This window comes from Phalangium opilio, unplaced genomic scaffold, assembly GCF_054372755.1.
Source record: "Phalangium opilio isolate 3A_F unplaced genomic scaffold, DU_Popi_V2 ptg000113l_1, whole genome shotgun sequence".
In the NCBI taxonomy this organism is placed as follows: Eukaryota; Metazoa; Arthropoda; class Arachnida; order Opiliones; family Phalangiidae; genus Phalangium; species Phalangium opilio.
The window spans coordinates 1,206,950-1,227,527 of NW_028324209.1; the positions used below are offsets into that span (position 1 = coordinate 1,206,950).

The 20,578-nt window shown below is 37.4% G+C and overlaps 2 protein-coding genes and 4 long non-coding RNA genes across 9 annotated transcripts; 4 read left to right on the plus strand and 2 right to left on the minus strand.

Moving 5' to 3' along the window:
* The first annotated feature begins 66 nt into the window (after positions 1-66).
* On the plus strand, positions 67-6,047 carry LOC149623199 (uncharacterized). 2 transcript variants are annotated; one of them, XM_089852341.1, is made up of 3 exons: positions 67-3,253; positions 4,847-5,321; positions 5,428-6,047. In XM_089852341.1, the coding sequence occupies exon 2, from the start codon at positions 4,863-4,865 to the stop codon at positions 5,241-5,243; it is 381 nt and encodes a 126-aa protein (XP_089708467.1). In that variant the 5' UTR covers positions 67-3,253; positions 4,847-4,862; the 3' UTR covers positions 5,244-5,321; positions 5,428-6,047. The 2 variants fall into 2 exon arrangements, with proteins under 2 accessions (XP_089708467.1, XP_089708466.1); XM_089852340.1 differs by having other exon boundaries at positions 71-3,693.
* On the plus strand, positions 5,263-8,381 carry LOC149623200 (uncharacterized). The gene is made up of 3 exons (XM_089853274.1): positions 5,263-5,321; positions 6,725-6,895; positions 8,258-8,381. The coding sequence occupies exons 1-3, from the start codon at positions 5,263-5,265 to the stop codon at positions 8,373-8,375; spliced, it is 348 nt and encodes a 115-aa protein (XP_089709400.1). The 3' UTR covers positions 8,376-8,381.
* A 15-nt stretch (positions 8,382-8,396) lies between these two features.
* LOC149623201 (uncharacterized) lies at positions 8,397-9,707 on the plus strand. Of its 2 annotated transcripts, XR_016374678.1 has the most exons (3): positions 8,397-9,121; positions 9,186-9,359; positions 9,571-9,707. It is a non-coding gene; the product is annotated as an uncharacterized LOC149623201 (long non-coding RNA). The 2 variants fall into 2 exon arrangements; XR_016374677.1 differs by lacking the exon at positions 9,571-9,707 and having other exon boundaries at positions 9,186-9,428.
* Positions 9,671-11,802, minus strand: LOC149623202 (uncharacterized). Its single transcript, XR_016374679.1, has 2 exons — positions 11,278-11,802; positions 9,671-10,097 (listed from the first exon to the last, which is right to left on the minus strand). It is a non-coding gene; the product is annotated as an uncharacterized LOC149623202 (long non-coding RNA).
* A 2,696-nt stretch (positions 11,803-14,498) lies between these two features.
* Positions 14,499-16,303, plus strand: LOC149623203 (uncharacterized). The gene is made up of 2 exons (XR_016374836.1): positions 14,499-14,703; positions 15,877-16,303. It is a non-coding gene; the product is annotated as an uncharacterized LOC149623203 (long non-coding RNA).
* A 247-nt stretch (positions 16,304-16,550) lies between these two features.
* Positions 16,551-19,159, minus strand: LOC149623204 (uncharacterized). 2 transcript variants are annotated; one of them, XR_016374801.1, is made up of 3 exons: positions 19,083-19,159; positions 16,853-17,717; positions 16,551-16,788 (listed from the first exon to the last, which is right to left on the minus strand). It is a non-coding gene; the product is annotated as an uncharacterized LOC149623204 (long non-coding RNA). The 2 variants fall into 2 exon arrangements; XR_016374802.1 differs by lacking the exon at positions 19,083-19,159 and having other exon boundaries at positions 16,853-17,740.
* Positions 19,160-20,578: the final 1,419 nt, after the last annotated feature.

Here is a 20,578-nt window from a genome sequence, read left to right on the forward strand (position 1 = left end):
AATGTTACGGTTCTGCAATGGGTCGTTCTTAACAAACCTTGAGATGAACTCCAGCAAAGGGCTTCTAACGAACCTTCTCCTAGTGTTAATTGTTAATGTTCAAAGGGACCACGCGTTTCTGAAATCATCCACGCACTTTGGCAATCAAATTGGGGAAATATAACATTTATATACCATACTAGCTGTTACCCGCGGCGTCGCTCGCGTGTAATAAGAACTTCCATCAAAATGTTATAAAGAATGGGTAGATTTTACTGATGATTAATATTTTCGTAGCACCCTAGGAGCGAAGGCACTCGGCGTTGCCCGTCAGCCCGTCGGGACATTTTTTATTACTTTTCACGTGGGCATTATTCCATAAAGAAGGGTTTTTAAGTTTTAGGCCGCCATCTAAAAAGATGGCAACAAATCGAACCCGAAAGACCATTCAGCCCGTCTATAGGTTAAAGGAAACCAGTGTACTAAATATTTGTGAAATCGGTTGAAACGCTTGGACTTTGTTGCATAGAAAAGATTTTTTTACATTTCTGGGCGCCATTTTTTAAGATGGCGGCGGATTGGAAAAATCTTTCTTAGAACGCGCCTACTACTTATGAGTAACGTTCCTGCAAATTTTCAGCCTTCTAGGGCAAGCGGTTTGGGCTGGGCGTTCATCTAAACTCCTTTTATAACATACTTAGATCGTAGTAGAGAAGTTTTGCATTTTTCTTATTATTTAGAAAACCTCCATACTTGAATTTTTAAAGCAAAGTCCGTAACTGTTATATTTACCTGAAGTTTTCTAACCTTTTTTTTTTTTGTAAAAAGACCAAAACATTATTTGGAAATTTCAAAAAGGGTGGTAGAACTTTGAAAAATCGTAAAGATCCGCCTTAATTTTTAATTAAAAAGTTCATTGTTCAATTACGCTTAGCAAGTAAACAATAATCTTTGACCCTAGAAGGAATTGTTTTTTAAACCGGTCATCATTTATTTCTCATCTCTAGCGAAGTATTGAATTTGACGGTCACCTTGTTGTTAGGTCTCCAACCATGATAGTGTAAATTTGCTTATTGGAAAACAGTTTTTTCTACGCTAAACTCTACCACTTCCAAGATTGCATCCTAGCAATGGGCCATTTCGATGTAAAATAAGGCAGTATTTAACCCTCAGTATCGGACCATACAACGGGGTATTCTTTCCCTCATATTTTCATCAGGAATACGTGTTCCTGGTCGATAGATCTAGACGTTTTCGAAGTTGTGATACGTCAGTAGGATCATGTAAACCCCTATGGCGTGTTGTTCCAATTGCGAGAGTGTAACTTAAGTCGCGTTCTACTAAATTTCTAATATAGACATTACTCCATTCCTTTGTCTATTGTAAAAAAGAAAATGTAATTCCCGTACTCAATTCTAATTCAGTCTCGCTGCGTTTTTTTTACGTTGTCGTAAAGAGTATTGGGTTTACGTCTCGTCCATTTGGTCCCGTTTCTCCGGAAGTAGGCCATTCTATCCATTTTAATAAACCTGTATTCTCTTTCTCGCATCCACTTTGCCAAGTTCATTGCATTCGGATACGTAACGAGAAACCCCCCCCCGTTTAGTGCGTACTGTTTATGCGCATTAAGCGCGTTTATTACGCAAATATCTAGAGAGTTTAAGAGATTGACCGAAAACCACGTGTGAAAAAGTGTAGGCTTAAGATATTCCCAGAAGAATTAAGCCTTTTTTAAATTTTTCTTATTCAAATTAGGATTAACGCGTGCAATTATTCACGGATTAGGCTTACGCATTTTTTTGGTGAATTTCATAAACTCACCATTTTATCGTAGGGTATAACGTGTGTTCGTTTAAGTTAGATTAGGTGTGTTCGTTTAAGTTAGATTAGGTTTGTTATGTTAAAATAGGGATTATGTTTGCTTTACCTATACATTTTTTTTCTTCAATTAGGCTCGGTTAGGCTGGGTTAGGTTAGGTTTCTGACCAGTTTGGGAAATAGTACACTTCCTCTGGTCCGAAACAAGTTTATTAATTGCTTGGACCAGTTTGTTTAATTCAAGAAGTTGGGGTAAACTGGTCCTATTAATTACAAATTTATAGGAAAACTAAGGGGGGCGACCAGTCACAAGGACCAGTTTATCATATTGGACTTTAGGGGGTCAGTGGCCCCAAGGTTTATTCTTATTTCTAAGTCTGTTTCGGACTAGTTTTAAGGATGCTGGAGACGAATATTGGCTTTATTTACCGATCAAAATAGGTTTGTGGTTAGGTTAGGTTAGGTTGGGTTCAGTGGGTGTCAGGTTGTCGTCTGGTAGCCCAGTGTATAATATTACGTGTACGACATCAGTCACCCACAGAGATCTAATAGATTTCATTTTCCTTGTAGCAAAAATCCCTAAATTGTTGTCTGGTTAACTTTAGGTGCAATGAATGAATTGGCCCGTGAAAAATTGTAAATTGTTCATTTTTAGCTCATTTTTATACGAAGTTTATTTTAGTGACTTCCTTCCCGCCGACTTGAGAGACCTTGAAATGGCTCTTTAACTCCGAAATGAGGTAACGGGCCAATGATGACGACCAAAAATTTAAAGGTATCATGAAATTGTATCTCACTTAACTAAACGCAAAAATGCAAAAGTATCACTCCCTTCGAAATTAATGGCTGTAAAAGAACAGTAACTCTTGTGAATTCGATTAAATTCAAAGACAGATGCGAAACTTTTTTGTGAGCGGATCTGAACTCTCCTATTGAAGAAACAGCATATAGGCCTACCACTAATAAAGAGTGACAGTGTAGGACTGAAGTCGCCTAAGATCTTTTTCATAGCTATATGCACTTGGGCAATAATAGGGATTCTTCAGTGGCTATTGTTATTACCATACGTATCAAAAGTGCCTACTTTTAGAAGAATACCTTTATTTAAAATTCTGTGTAATGTGTTGGGATCGCCATAGGTTAAAAACCTGCAACTTGAGCCTTAGAGTTAGAGAATTTAATTTTATTCTGCGGAAGTAGTAGTAATTTATTTGGGGTGGTCGTTGTAATGGGTCTGAACAAGTCTATTTAGGATGCCACTCATTGGAAAGTCTGTATAAAATCAGCCAATTATTGGTTCAAAGTTGTAACCAAACTTTTCTCGCAACTGTCACAAACTATCCCAACACTAGACCTATTTGTGACAAACGCTATATTGTTAGAGGTGTTTTAAGAATCGCTAAATCAGGATATAAACATCGTGGAAGACATTTCATGAAACCTTTGCTACAAAAAGGTAAGCATTTAAAAAGTTTTTTTCCGTTCATAGCCGGTTTTTTTCTTTGGTGGTTCTCTCGGCCTTGTTTCAGTTTCTAGGTCTCTCTCGTTTGGGGGGCATTGCCGCCGGTTGGCAACCCTGTTCATTGCCATTGAAATATCGTTTCGTAACGGGAAGCGTTCGACTTCCTACAAAACCGAGCTCTATTTAGGAAGTTAGTTTTTGAAGACGCTCCCCAAACTAACGGGTCTTTAAGACAAGAGACCCACTTCTTAAGAGGGAATTCATTGTCACACTCCCGTTATTCTCCCCCCTGTTATTGACGTCACGTTGATGCTAAAAGAATAGTGGGGGTATATAAGCAAAGCCCGTTTTTTAAAACGCATCATTCCTGAATTTTGAATTAAATAGCGCGAACCTCAAAGGATATTCTCTCGAAGAACATCGTACATACAAAGGTTGGTGAAATTTATTTTTTTCGTGTGGTTTAGCTTAACCTCTCTTTATCAGACTCGTTGCTTCTAAATGTTTGCTTTTTGATTTATTACGTGAATATTTCAAACCAAATTTATTTCTGAAATTGCACAGTAGCATGCGCTTTACTTTTTCGAAGATTTAGCTTAACTTCTCTGCCCTACAGTCTAGACCGTCGCTTTGCAGAGATTTATGCTGACTTACAAAACATTTTTTGAATTATTTTGTAAATTGCGAAATAATTTTTGATTTGTTAGTTGAATTTTTAAACCCTAATTTTTTCGTGCAAATTATGGAAAAATATACGATTTATTTTCAAAATGTACAATGCGACTTCGAAGATTCTGGTGTATATTTGAATGGAATATCAAAGTTTGCAAAATCTCGTAGAAACCCAATTAAAACAGAAAATTGCAGAGGCGACACGGGGAATTATTTTAGGGTCGTTTCGTGAATAATCAGAGAAACCCAAACTTACCAAACTGGTCAGTTGAATACTTTTACCAAGAAATTATAGAAGTAATACAGGAAATTATTTTCGTGTCGCGACGATACTTATATATGGGAGGAGCTTGTCTCATTGGTGTCAAAATGCCAAAAGTAATGTTTCATCCTTACGCAGTAGAGACAAGGTAATAGGTTTCTCAGTGTCACCTCTATAATGTCCTGGTGAAACGATGCTTTGGTGGTTACGATGTGCTCTTCTTTGAAACTGCGTTCGTGAGAAGATTGATGCGCGATAGACCATTTAGATGTAACTAAGAGGGAAAGACGCGGGGGTAAAGCGCTACCTTCCATCTCGCGTTTTTTCACCTGCGCTGTAGTCATTTTGTATCATAAGAGTGCGCAGAGACGGCAATGTATCAACCCCCTTGAATGTCCCGATACTGAGGGTTACCTACCCCCTTTTTTTACGGAATCGCGCTTTTGTGTGGTCATTTGAACATCCAACTTTGGTTCATTACTAAAGTATTAAACGCGTGTCCAACTAATGTGGTAGAGTGTACTGACACACCTCCAGCAATTTTAATCACACAAACGAACTGAAAATGTTCAACCAAAGCTGGACGTAGGAGCAAAAATTTCCCTGTTTTAATGTAGCCAACTAATGTTATATTTTATTTTGTTTACTTCCAGCAAAAACAGTCCCAGTATGTCGTACACAATAGGATTCCTTACCATCTTGACGCTAGCGTGCATCAGCGCAACCATGGCTGTTGTCCCAAACGCTAACGCCGTTCCCTACCCACCAGCTGCCGCGGCCACGGTCACTCGTCAAACGGGAGGTTTGACCAGTTTACTCGGCCTTGGCGGCATCGGTAGCTCAATTCCTGGCGTCATCTCGGCTGCCCTTCCATTTGTCCTCATGATGGGATTGGGTGCCGTCATCTTGCCCTTGATTGGCTCCGCCTTCTTCTTCAGGGAAGGACAAAAGAGGGGACTGCCCAGCATTAGCCCCGCCTTTGTCGATGGAATTTCCGATGTTCTTGAAAAGGTCATGAAGGCTCTCGACGCCGTCGAGAAGAAATACTGAACTGATCTGATTACGCGTCATGAATTCCCCGTCCACAAATATCGATGACGCACCGCGTCTTGTACATAGTTTGTACAGGTAAGATCTCTCAATTTTGGCCGTCTTTATTTAAGCTTTTTCTATTTGATCTGTTTTATCTCTGAAGAAGGAAACGACTATAATTTCAAATTCGTTTTTGTTTCAGAATTGTTACTAAACATATTGTCAAATGTTATAGACAGTAAATCCTGAGTAGAGACTCTCAATTGAAACACCCTCAACGCAGAACATTAATCCTATAGCTTTAATAGTCCAACAAGCCGCCAGTACCGTCCGCTTTTACTCAACCCTGCCGCTAAGCCTAACCGCGTAGTAATTTAAAACGTAGTTCCTTTATATTAAAATTTATTGTAATTAAGCTTAGTCCGTGTTTAGTAGTACTTTAGTCAATGTAGCTTATTGTTGAACGTCAATGTCTTCGATGTAGCTTATTGTTCAACGTCAATGTCTTCGATGCGCTTTCTTATGATTTCTGCACTATTGGCAAGCTAGCTATTAGTTTAATATTTTTACCGGGCTATAAAATTTCCGCTTTAAAAGTTCAATAGTTAGGTAGAAATAGCAAATTTATAATCCGAATATCTTTACGCCGCTGTGAATAATTTATTTTTGTAACATTTTTCGTGTCGTGAAACTCGTGATCATTAGCGAAGAAATTATTTATTTAATTCTCGTTTTAAAAAACGTGCATTAGTATCAGAAACGTCCAATTCTTTTCGGATGTTGTAACGTGTACTTGTACGAAAATAAAAGTTATTTATTGTATATATTCGTGTGTATTCTTGCGTAAATGAAAGTGCAATTAAGGGGATGTTATTGTAATTAATCTTAATTTGTGTTTAGTCAATGTAATTTAATATTTTTGAAGAGTGAAGGGTCATTGGTGTAAAGAGTCGAGTTTTTCAATCAACGTTAATCTCAATGGAGCTTAACACTTCAAGGTCAATTTTTGCGAGTTAGACCCAAGGCTTTCGCGTACAAGGTGGTACACACTTTTTCAACAACCTAACTTTACAGCATTTCTCGTAGTGTAAAGTTGAAACTTTGTATAGGAGAAAAGTGTTTTGGGCTGTTTAGAAGACATTAGTAAATTAAAATTAGCTAAATTATTGATTATATTAGAAAATAGAGTCAATAAAATTGAAACGCACGCTCCCGCCATATTTTGAAGTCTGCCTAACTTCAGCAGCGCCATCTAGCGGTCCATGTTTGCAAACAATAATCCTATTCATTCTGGGTTCTTTTTGGGGCGTTTTCCGAGAGAAATGGCTGCTGCGAATTTCTGTGCGACCTTTGCTGGTAAATATTTTGATTTTATTTATATTTTAAGGGTTAATTTGGATTAAATACCAATGTTTTATCGCAACCGATCGGAAATTAAGCGTCGCAAGTGGAAAATTTATGTTTAACCGTGCCAAATACGTTTGTTAATTACGACCAAGGCTTAGTATCCTATGTCTTTGTGGAACCACGTTGCGGGGTTGGCTTGGCACACTACGACCAAGGCTTAGTATCCTATGTCTTTTGGAGCCGCGTACTACGTACTACGACCCTTGTCTTTTTGGGAGTTGGCCTGAAGCCTCTTTCAGTGGGGGCTACAGAGATCTTTCCAGGTAAATATTTTATTTATTTATTATGGGTTAATTTAGATTAAATACCAAAGTTTTATTGCAACCGAATGGAAATTAAGAGTTACAGGTGGAAAATGTATTCATAAACGTGCATAATAGGTTTGTTAATTACGACCATTGTCTGTTTGAAGAAAACATAGCCTTAGTTGATTTTATTGGTTACCAAACATAATTCACTTTTGTTGCTTTGGTTATTGGCTATATATTGCCCATAACTGAAGCAAGTAGAAAACCTTTAATGGCTTTAACCTTTAACCGCCGAAATGAGGTTTTTAAGGAACTGTAGTTCTCTAAAATGTTTTCAATTAACAAATCTATTGGTGTAAATATGGGTGTCTGGCCCATTTGTTTTCACCGTAAGAGCGCTATGTGTGTAGTTACTACTACAGGGTTGCCACAGTAACTGGAAAAGTCAGGGAATTTGAAAAAGGGTGTAAGAAGTCAGGGAATTTGAAAATTTTCGTAAAGGTCAGGGAATTTCCGTTGCATACTGACTTGAATGTGTGTAGTCATGGTCAAGTAGGCGCATCAGCTCAATGATAACGTTCTATAGGCCTACATTGACTGTTTCTGATAGTTCCTAACAAGTTTTATTAACTACTTAATGGAAGTTTCAATTAAAAACTGTGCTAAAATTAGCATAATTGTAAGTACAAAGCTGATGATAAATATGGAATTTTTAAAGGCTGCATTCTTCTCTGTTAGTGTAAGTTTGAAAATTGGTCAGGGAAATTGGCTTTAGATGGTCAGGGAAAACCTGGAAAAGTCAGAGAATTTTGAAATGAAAAATCTGTGGCAACCCTGTACTAGTTAGCGCCAGGGGCGATCCCTTGGGGGGCAGGGGGAGGCTCTCCCCTTAAAATTTTGTTGAGTTGGAAAATTGACGCTCACTTAACTTGATGAATTTGATCAGGGAAACTTGATGAATTTAATCAGGGGATTAAATCTTGGGAATCGAGTAAATAGGGCCAATTAATTGAGAAAAACTTTCGCAAACATACCCCTCTCTATAGAAATAGCGTTACACCCAACTTTGGAGGTTCATAACTCTGGTTCTACTAGAGATGGGAAGATGCCCTTTGAGTATGTTTTAGTCAGGGCCGGATTAAAGAGGGGGTGAGGGGGTACTGGCCCACGGGCGCAACGGTTGTTGGGGGCACATTGAGTTAAACTATTCCCCCCTTAGCAACATTTGCTGTTCCTTTTTTTGTCGACTTAAGGGGGCGCTCATTATCTCGGCCCCCGGGTGCAAAATTGCTTAATCCGGCCCTGAAAATACTTGTGTCATTTAAGCTGATAATAATTTTAATTTGTATTTAATTGTTTCAATTTTATTTTTTATAGCCATCATCCGTTTCCAAAGGAGCAATTTATGTTGGATTCTAGAATGAATGACACATTATTTGGCAAATGGCACGCAATATTAATCAGGTCAATAAACCCAGTACAATTCAATCCTTAATTCGGGTCTAAACTTTGATTTTATTCGTTCTAACTGAATATGATTAGGAAAACTATTTAGACAGCGCGTGAAAGGGAATTAGTGCAATAATTAAATCTTGTTAATAGTAATTATAGCAATATTAACAGGACAAATCCATTCTTAATTCGGGTATACACTTTGATTTTATCCGTTGAAAGGGAATCTCATTACCAAAACTATTTAGACAGCCTGTGAGACATTTAGGCAATTATTAGGGTATTTAGTTTATTATTTATTATTATATTTATTGTTAGAAGGGAAGCGCTTTGTGTCCTTTAGTTTTTAGGGATTTTCTTTTCGCCAGGACATAAATAAAATCTTACTTATGGAATAGGTGAACACTGGTCCTAGCCCTCCCTTTTAAGAATAATGAACGCGTAATCAGGATTTCAAGGGTGAGATTCCCTTTGCGGTATTAAGGTATCTAGTTTATGGTTTTAATTATATTTTTAGAGGAAAAGCGTTTGGCAACTCGTTGAGGGAGTTTTGTAGGATCTAAATGAATTTCTGATTTAGGTTTAAGGTAGAAGGTTGCTTATACGCTTTGTCCTTTAAAAGTAAACACTATTTTAAGCGGGTTTAAGGCGAGGCTTAGCTTTTTATGGTATTTTTTCCCTATTAAAGTTACGAGCGTGCCATTTATGCCAAATAATCGTCATTTGTCTTACGCCGAAACCTTTAGCGTCGCATCATGCGAGAATACTCGAGTGGATTTTCGTATTAAGGTAATTAATTTCAAGTTATTCGTGTGCCTTTTTCCAAATAATAATTCGAATTTTTCTTGCGCAGGAAGAAGTGGACGACAGCGAGTGGACTCTCATTGGAAATCCCATGCTAAGGACGAAGTTTCCTGGTTTTGGGGGCTCCACAGCGGGCTTTAGTTTAAATTTAATAATTCCCGAGTGAAACAGGAACTTGTTAAATTTAAATTGGGCCCGCAAGCCTGACGTGGGGGGTGGTTGAGTAAGTATAGCTTAAAGTTTCGATACTAGACTCGGTTCAAAAAAATCAATCGATTTACTTATAATCATTTTTTTGACCTTTTTGTGTATATTTTTTTTGATTTTTTATTAATTTTTTATAAAATTTTAATTTTTTTGTATAAAAAATAATTTTTTTATATAAAAAATAATTTTTTTATATAAAAATATTTTTTTATTTTCCTTTTATTAAGTAAAAAAGCTTAAAAAAGGGGTCAAAAATATCACCCTAAGTCCAGAGGTAAAAACACTGAAACCAAGTCTAGTATATTAAAAATTCAAGAAAAGAAAGAACGAGGTTCAAGGCAAAATTTATTCAATGAAAAACAAAAAAAGCAAAGTGTTTACAAAAATTTCGAACAAAAAATATTAAAGAGGTTGGTAAGTTAAAGTTTGAACGCAAAAAAAATAATAAGTAGTTACAAATAAAATTCACAAGCAAAAAAATTAAGTGGTTACATGAAAAATTTTCAAGTAAAAAAGATATATTTTGTGTCTTCTAGCTTCGATGATTTCCTCCATATCTTTAAGTCACCGCTGAGAGAAAGAGCAAGTCCAGAAGACATCATGTAACGTAAATCCAACGAAGCATGTCATCAGGAATGATAAATAGCAAGTCCAGAACAGCTTCGTGTTGCGTCAATCGGAACAAAGGATGTCATCTGGAAGGATACGTCTCGGAATGACCAGCGACAGAAAAATCCAAGAAAATCATCCACATCTATAAATTAAAACATATCAATAACACATTTTAAACTGTTGCCTACTAACAAATTAATCTCATAGATTTAAATTTAAGAAAAGCGTGTCTTTAATGAAAAAAACTGGCTACCAAATTTATAAACCGAGACGAACTAATTGCCACCCTAAATTAGAGAAAAACTTGACTACCGTGATTAAATCAATACTCTGGCTAACTAATTATTTCCCAAAATTGCATAGAACAATTTATTTTAAATTAAATTATGTAACTTAATAATGAAAATAATTTAAAACATCCCCTAAACTAATTTTAGAAAAAACTGCTAAACTACTAAACTACTGCTAAAAACTAGAACCCATAGATAAAAACTCTAGTTGAAATTGGACAGGGCTTAGGGCAATGATCTCTGCGGGACTTGATTTTCGAAAATCTTGCTTTATCTTTAAATTTATTAATAATAGCCCCTAAACTAAATTTAGGAAAACCCGCTATTTATCTATTTTAAAACTATTCCCACAGATAGGCCCCGTAAATAACTAGAGTTTAAATGTGACAAGGCTTAATTAGGCTTAGGGCAACGGTCCTCGTGTTCGGGGGGACTTTATTTCCGAAAATCTGTCGCGATATCTCTAAATTAATTAATAATAGCCCCTAAATTTATTTTAGTTGAACCCGCTATTTATCTATTTTAAAACTATCCCACAGATAGACCCCGTAATTAACTAGAGTTTAAATGTGATTAGGCTTAGGGCAACGGTCCTCGTGTTCGGCGGGACTTGATTTTCGAAAATCTGTCGCTTTAGCTCTAAATTAATAATAGCCCCTAAACTAATTTTAGTTAAACCCGCTATTTATCTATTTTAAAACTATTCCCACAGATAGACCCCGTAATTAACTAGAGTTTAAATGTGATTAGGCTTAAGGCAACGGTCCTCGTGTTCGGCGGGACTTTATTTCCGAAAATCTGGTGTGATATCTTTAAATTAATTACGTACCCCGTTTAATATCTTTAAATTATTAAGGGATTCTCTCTTGTCCAACATCTCGTTGTAAAATTTTATTTATGGTACTTGATTTTTAATAAATAAATAAAATTCACTAACATTTAACACTACCTAATTAATTTAAAAACTTGAAATAAAATAAATAATTTAAAGGGGGCTAGATGAGTTTGGATTATTGTAAAGTATAGGCTTACGGACTGTTAAAGCACCACGAGGCGAAGCAATGGCCGCCAATTAAGTTGAAGAGCGTCGAATTCAGCTTGCTTCCTCGGCAAAAACGATCAGGGAAATGGCGGATCTATCAAGCATCGACCTCAAAAGCCGGGATCACGATCATCATCAGCTGAGCGGGAGAGGTTTTTCCAAGCGACCTTCTTCGACGGCTTCCAAGAACGAATGAACCGGCTCACCTTTGCCTGCAACTTACAACGAAGTAAATTTCCTCCGTCTGGGGGCGCTAAAAGCTCCTATGCGCGGACTCGGGTGCGCTATACCCCGGGCACGAAATCCAAATAGCTGAACACTGCTAGGCCTATATGAATGAACGCTAGGCCTAAATGAATGAATGAACGCTAGACCTAACTGAATGGATAATCATTACCTTTTACCATTAACATGTCGTGACGTCACAAGTCAATTACCTCGGTGACGTCGTAGGTGACGTTACCGGATATGACGTCATGTCACGTGACCGGATATGACGTCATGCCACGTCACCGGATATGACGTCATGCCATGTCACCGGATATGACCCCTGCTGATACCCCCTGCTGTTACCCCCTGCTGATACCCCCTGCTGTGACCCCCTGCTGTTTCCATACCATTACCCCCTGCTGTGACCAGAGTTGGGCACTCCTCCTTAGATAGATTTTTTTCCTATCAAACTATCATAGATGGCGAAACTATCAATTCTTCTGGCTATATTTTAGAGTGGAACTCCTTCTTAGATAGATTTTTTTCCTCTCAAACTATCATAGATGGCGGAACTATCAACTCTTCTGACTATATTTTAGACTGACATTGCTGGTTAGATAGATATTTTTCCTCTCAAACTATCATAGATAGCGAAACTATCAACTCTTCTGACTATATTTTAGACTGACACTGCTGGTTAGATAGATATTTTTCCTCTCAAACTATCATATTTGGCGAAACTATCAATTCTTCTAGCTATATTTTAGACGGGCATTATTTGTTAGATAGATTTTTTCCCTCTCAACAAATCATAGATGGTGAAACTATCAAATCTTCCTTCAATATGTTAGATTGGCTCTCATTGTTAGATAGATTTTTTGCCTATCAAATCAAATTGAAATCTTTAGGAACGACTAAATTAATCGATTATTTAATTTCCGGACTTTAAATTTGATTGTTTTCGATCAAACTGATTTGGGCTCTACCTACTTTTACTCTGTTTAATCGATTCCTGATATTTCCTGATTTTGTAGAATTTCTAATATTTTCATATATTCATATAATTTCCATAATCTCATTTCTCAAGTTTGACTTTTAACTGTCTATAGTTCAAAAGCTACTTTTCATAATTTTTAAAATTATTCGCCCTTGATTTAATCTAAACCATCTACTATAAACGGTTAACTAATAATAATTAAAGGCAAAAATTGCAATTAAAAACTGTGGGTAATAAAAATCAGAAAATCTACACTTTAATTTATCTAATTCTACGTTTGGATGATTTCGTGGAATCGTTCTTCCTCCTCGAGTAGTCGTTCACATCAGTGACAGCACGGAGCTTCTATATACAAGAAGCTCCGTCTTCACAGTTTGAACTGTTGAACCATCGTTTATTTTATTTTTATTTATTTGTTTGAGAGGGTTATAACGACCACCAAGTACAGAATCTTCTTATAGAATAAACCTACACTTGCTAACGTTCAAATATATTAAAAACTTCGATATCATTCAAAAAACGACTTATCTTTCCAGAAATTTTCATAACTATCAAAATTGCCTATCAAAGATTAGCACATAATTTTTTAAAATGAAATCAGAAAACAGATGTCGCCAAATAAACTCACTCAAAGAATCAATTTATTTCTCAAGGAATAATGCCTATCATTTTTTATGATTTCTAAAAGATGGGGTTAGTAGCCAGATCACGTTGAGAATCGATATTTTTCTCTAGAAGATTTCAACGAATCAATGAATCATATCAACTTCGAGTGCACTTTCTAAGCTATCAAACTCAATCGATCATTATAATTCAAATTTTTCTCGAAAATAACTATCAAAATTGATACTTTGATAGGGGCAGATTTAGTTTTCTATCGTATCAAGTGGTAAAACTATCAAATGATATGATAGTGCCCATCTATGGCTGTGACCCCCTGTTTCCATGCTATTACCCCCTGCTGGGACCCCCTGCTGTTTCCATACTATTACCCCCTGCTGTTTCCATACAATTACCCCCTGCTGTGACCCCCTGCTGTTTCCATACTATTACCCCCTGCTGTGACCCCCTGCTGTTTCCATACTATTACCCCCTGCTGTGACCCCCTGCTGTTTCCATACTATTACCCCCTGCTGTGACCCCCTGCTGTTACCCCCTGCTGATATCCCCTGCTGGGACCCCTGCTGTTTCCATGCAATTACCCCCTGCTGGGACCCCCTGCTGTTTCCATACTATTACCCCCTGCTGTTACCCCCTGCTGTGACCCCCTGCTGACAGAGGGGGTAATAGTATGGAAACAGCAGGGGGTCACAGCAGGGGGTCCCAGCAGGGGTCCCAGCAGGGGGTAACAGCAGGGGGTCCCAGCAGGGGGTAATTGTATGGAAACAGCAGGGGGTCCCAGCAGGGGGTATCAGCAGGGGGTAACAGCAGGGGGTCACAGCAGGGGTAATAGTATGGAAACAGCAGGGGGTCACAGCAGGGGGTAATAGTATGGAAACAGCAGGGGGTCACAGCAGGGGGTAATTGTATGGAAACAGCAGGGGGTAATAGTATGGAAACAGCAGGGGTCCCAGCAGGGGGTAATAGCATGGAAACAGGGGGTCACAGCAGGGGGTAATGGTATGGAAACAGCAGGGGGTATCAGCAGGGGGTCATATCCGGTGACGTGGCATGACGTCATATCCGGTGTCGTGGCATGACGTCATATCCGGTCACGTGACATGACGTCATATCCGGTAACGTCACCTACGACGTCACCGAGGTAATTGACTTGTGACGTCACGACATGTTAATGGTAAAAGGTAATGATTATCCATTCAGTTAGGTCTAGCGTTCATTCATTCATTTAGGCCTAGCGTTCATTCATATAGGCCTAGCAGTGTTCAGCTATTTGGATTTCGTGCCCGGGGTATAGCTCACCCGAGTCCGCGCATAGGAGCTTTTAGCGCCCCCAGACGGAGGAAATTTACTTCGTTGTAAGTTGCAGGCAAAGGTGAGCCGGTTCATTCGTTCTTGGAAGCCGTCGAAGAAGGTCGCTTGGAAAAACCTCTCCCGCTCAGCTGATGATGATCGTGATCCCGGCTTTTGAGGTCGATGCTTGATAGATCCGCCATTTCCCTGATCGTTTTTGCCGAGGAAGCAAGCTGAATTCGACGCTCTTCAACTTAATTGGCGGCCATTGCTTCGCCTCGTGGTGCTTTAACAGTCCGTAAGCCTAAACTTTACAATAATCCAAACTCATCTAGCCCCCTTTAAATTATTTATTTTATTTTTAAATTAATTAGGTAGTGTTAAATGTTAGTGAATTTTATTTATTTATTAAAAATCAAGTACCATAAATAAAATTTTACAACGAGATGTTGGACAAGAGAGAATCCCTTAATAATTTAAAGATATTAAACGGGGTACGTAATTAATTTAAAGATATCACCTCAGATTTTCGGAAATAAAGTCCCGCCGAACACGAGGACCGTTGCCTTAAGCCTAATCACATTTAAACTCTAGTTAATTACGGGGTCTATCTGTGGGAATAGTTTTAAAATAGATAAATAGCGGGTTTAACTAAAATTAGTTTAGGGGCTATTATTAATTTAGAGCTAAAGCGACAGATTTTCGAAAATCAAGTCCCGCCGAACACGAGGACCGTTGCCCTAAGCCTAATCACATTTAAACTCTAGTTAATTACGGGGTCTATCTGTGGGATAGTTTTAAAATAGATAAATAGCGGGTTCAACTAAAATAAATTTAGGGGCTATTATTAATTAATTTAGAGATATCGCGACAGATTTTCGGAAATAAAGTCCCCCCGAACACGAGGACCGTTGCCCTAAGCCTAATTAAGCCTTGTCACATTTAAACTCTAGTTATTTACGGGGCCTATCTGTGGGAATAGTTTTAAAATAGATAAATAGCGGGTTTTCCTAAATTTAGTTTAGGGGCTATTATTAATAAATTTAAAGATAAAGCAAGATTTTCGAAAATCAAGTCCCGCAGAGATCATTGCCCTAAGCCCTGTCCAATTTCAACTAGAGTTTTTATCTATGGGTTCTAGTTTTTAGCAGTAGTTTAGTAGTTTAGCAGTTTTTTCTAAAATTAGTTTAGGGGATGTTTTAAATTATTTTCATTATTAAGTTACATAATTTAATTTAAAATAAATTGTTCTATGCAATTTTGGGAAATAATTAGTTAGCCAGAGTATTGATTTAATCACGGTAGTCAAGTTTTTCTCTAATTTAGGGTGGCAATTAGTTCGTCTCGGTTTATAAATTTGGTAGCCAGTTTTTTTCATTAAAGACACGCTTTTCTTAAATTTAAATCTATGAGATTAATTTGTTAGTAGGCAACAGTTTAAAATGTGTTATTGATATGTTTTAATTTATAGATGTGGATGATTTTCTTGGATTTTTCTGTCGCTGGTCATTCCGAGACGTATCCTTCCAGATGACATCCTTTGTTCCGATTGACGCAACACGAAGCTGTTCTGGACTTGCTATTTATCATTCCTGATGACATGCTTCGTTGGATTTACGTTACATGATGTCTTCTGGACTTGCTCTTTCTCTCAGCGGTGACTTAAAGATATGGAGGAAATCATCGAAGCTAGAAGACACAAAATATATCTTTTTTACTTGAAAATTTTTCATGTAACCACTTAATTTTTTTGCTTGTGAATTTTATTTGTAACTACTTATTATTTTTTTTGCGTTCAAACTTTAACTTACCAACCTCTTTAATATTTTTTGTTCGAAATTTTTGTAAACACTTTGCTTTTTTTGTTTTTCATTGAATAAATTTTGCCTTGAACCTCGTTCTTTCTTTTCTTGAATTTTTAATATACTAGACTTGGTTTCAGTGTTTTTACCTCTGGACTTAGGGTGATATTTTTGACCCCTTTTTTAAGCTTTTTTACTTAATAAAAGGAAAATAAAAAAATATTTTTATATAAAAAAATTATTTTTTATATAAAAAAATTATTTTTTATACAAAAAAATTAAAATTTTATAAAAAATTAATAAAAAATCAAAAAAAATATACACAAAAAGGTCAAAAAAATGATTATAAGTAAATCGATTGATTTTTTTGAACCGAGTCTAGTATCGAAACTTTAAGCTATACTTACTCAACCACCCCCCACGTCAGGCTTGCGGGCCCAATTTAAATTTAACAATTTCCTGTTTCACTCGGGAATTATTAAATTTAAACTAAAGCCCGCTGTGGAGCCCCCAAAACCAGGAAACTTCGTCCTTAGCATGGGATTTCCAATGAGAGTCCACTCGCTGCCGTCCACTTCTTCCTGCGCAAGAAAAATTCTAATTATTATTTGGAAAAAGGCACACGAATAACTTGAAATTAATTACCTTAATACGAAAATCCACTCGAGTATTCTCGCATGATGCGACGCTAAAGGTTTCGGCATAAGACAAATGACGATTATTTGGCATAAATGGCACGCTCGTAACTTTAATAGGGAAAGAATACCATAAAAAGCTAAGCCTCGCCTTAAACCCGCTTAAAATAGTGTTTACTTTTAAAGGACAAAGCGTATAAGCAACCTTCTACCTTAAACCTAAATCAGAAATTCATTTAGATCCTACAAAACTCCCTCAACGAGTTGCCAAACGCTTTTCCTCTAAAAATATAATTAAAACCATAAACTAGATACCTTAATACCGCAAAGGGAATCTTACCCTTGAAATCCTGATTACGCGTTCATTATTCTTAAAAGGGAGGGCTAGGACCAGTGTTCACCTATTCCATAAGTAAGATTTTATTTATGTCCTGGCGAAAAGAAAAATCCCTAAAAACTAAAGGACACAAAGCGCTTCCCTTCTAACAATAAATATAATAATAAATAATAAACTAAATACCCTAATAATTGCCTAAATGTCTCACAGGCTGTCTAAATAGTTTTGGTAATGAGATTCCCTTTCAACGGATAAAATCAAAGTGTATACCCGAATTAAGAATGGATTTGTCCTGTTAATATTGCTATAATTACTATTAACAAGATTTAATTATTGCACTAATTCCCTTTCACGCGCTGTCTAAATAGTTTTCCTAATCATATTCAGTTAGAACGAATAAAATCAAAGTGTAGACCCGAATTAAGGATTGAATTGTACTGGGTTTATTGACCTGATTAATATTGCGTGCCATTTGCCAAATAATGTGTCATTCATTCTAGAATCCAACATAAATTGCTCCTTTGGAAACGGATGATGGCTATAAAAAATAAAATTCAAACAATTAAATACAAATTAAAATTATTATCAGCTTAAATGACACAAGTATTTTCAGGGCCGGATTAAGCAATTTTGCACCCGGGGGCCGAGATAATGAGCGCCCCCTTAAGTCGACAAAAAAAAGGAACAGCAAATGTTGCTAAGGGGGGAATAGTTTAACTCAATGTGCCCCAACAACCGTTGCGCCCGTGGGCCAGTACCCCCTCACCCCCTCTTTAATCCGGCCCTGACTAAAACATACTCAAAGGGCATCTTCCCATCTCTAGTAGAACCAGAGTTATGAACCTCCAAAGTTGGGTGTAACGCTATTTCTATAGAGAGGGGTATGTTTGCGAAAGTTTTTCTAAATTAATTGGCCCCTATTTACTCGATTCCCAAGATTTAATCCCCTGATTAAATTCATCAAGTTTCCCTGATCAAATTCATCAAGTTAAGTGAGCGTCAATTTTCCAACTCAACAAAATTTTAAGGGGAGAGCCTCCCCCTGACCCCCAAGGGATCGCCCCTGGGGCTAACTAGTACAGGGTTGCCACAGATTTTTCATTTCAAAATTCTCTGACTTTTCCAGGTTTTCCCTGACCATCTAAAGCCAATTTCCCTGACCAATTTTCAAACTTACACTAACAGAGAAGAATGCAGCCTTTAAAAATTCCATATTTATCATCAGCTTTGTACTTACAATTATGCTAATTTTAGCACAGTTTTTAATTGAAACTTCCATTAAGTAGTTAATAAAACTTGTTAGGAACTATCAAAAACAGTCAATGTAGGCCTATAGAACGTTATCATTGAGCTGATGCGCCTACTTGACCATGACTACACACATTCAAGTCAGTATGCAACGGAAATTCCCTGACCTTTACGAAAATTTTCAAATTCCCTGACTTTTTACACCCTTTTTCAAATTCCCTGACTTTTCCAGTTACTGTGGCAACCCTGTAGTAGTAACTACACACATAGCGCTCTTACGGTGAAAACAAATGGGCCAGACACCCATATTTACACCAATAGATTTGTTAATTGAAAACATTTTAGAGAACTACAGTTCCTTAAAAACCTCATTTCGGCGGTTAAAGGTTAAAAAGCCATTAAAGGTTTTCTACTTGCTTCAGTTATGGGCAATATATAGCCAATAACCAAAGCAACAAAAGTGAATTATGTTTGGTAACCAATAAAATCAACTAAGGCTATGTTTTCTTCAAACAGACAATGGTCGTAATTAACAAACCTATTATGCACGTTTATGAATACATTTTCCACCTGTAACTCTTAATTTCCATTCGGTTGCAATAAAACTTTGGTATTTAATCTAAATTAACCCATAATAAATAAATAAAATATTTACCTGGAAAGATCTCTGTAGCCCCCACTGAAAGAGGCTTCAGGCCAACTCCCAAAAAGACAAGGGTCGTAGTACGTAGTACGCGGCTCCAAAAGACATAGGATACTAAGCCTTGGTCGTAGTGTGCCAAGCCAACCCCGCAACGTGGTTCCACAAAGACATAGGATACTAAGCCTTGGTCGTAATTAACAAACGTATTTGGCACGGTTAAACATAAATTTTCCACTTGCGACGCTTAATTTCCGATCGGTTGCGATAAAACATTGGTATTTAATCCAAATTAACCCTTAAAATATAAATAAAATCAAAATATTTACCAGCAAAGGTCGCACAGAAATTCGCAGCAGCCATTTCTCTCGGAAAACGCCCCAAAAAGAACCCAGAATGAATAGGATTATTGGTTGCAAACATGGACCGCTAGATGGCGCTGCTGAAGTTAGGCAGACTTCAAAATATGGCGGGAGCGTGCGTTTCAATTTTATTGATTCTTTTTTCTAATATAATCAATAATTTAGCTAATTATAATTTACTAACGTCTTCTAAACAGCCCAAAACACTTTTCTCCACTTTTAAAAAAGTGGTACCGGAGTTTATGGAATCTAACAGCTGGAAAAACCACCCTACAAACATGTTTGACTGATAGCAGAAGTATATAATACTTCTCTTCGAGAGAAGTGTACCACAAAGCGTGGTAAGTGTAACGTCATTCTTCCCAACATCGGAACATTTGGAGCAAGGTTGCTAAACCGAATCACATACGCGATAAATAGTTCCCTCATCATTTCTCTATTAGTGCTTCACTGTTTGGCAAAACGCGTTTGAGGATTTTTGTCCCACCTCAAGACGAGGTTTGTGGATTGATTGCTGGGAATTTAGTGCCAAACAATTATAAAATTCACCTTACGGTGCGATGCTCATCTAAGTTTGATGAGCGGGAGAGCAAACTAAAAGGGTGAGCCTATTAAGAGGATACAGAGTGTCATCCTTCTTCTATTATCCCCTTCTGCAAAAGGAGGCCTGGCTTTAGACTCACCTGGTGAGTCAGCCTTCCTTGTGTAACACGTGAAGCCTGGCGTCCCTGTGGAAATGGTATGGATCCTCCTAAGATGTAAACTATGTATAGGTCGAAACCTGAAATCATAATAATTAAACTAATTCCTATGAAATTTCTCTATATGTCACGCTTCTCTACTGAACCCTGCAAGGATATATTGTAGTATGGGGTTAGAATAAATAACTAGCTATATATATTCCAGACTATAAGAAGTGAGATGAGACTAGAAGTATCGAGGTAACGAAATTCTTCACTCGGCGAAAATGAATATTCTTGATAACACACCAACGGTTGGCCCTCTGGTATCGGTTTCTGAATTTTCCCTCAAAACGTGAGACGCTCGCGGTGGTAGACGGCCGAACTAGATTCAAGGAGCGGCGTCCGTGTTCGGCCGCTTTCGGTTGAGGGGAAGGGGGTAGGAAATGTTTTTGGAACTCGACCAATT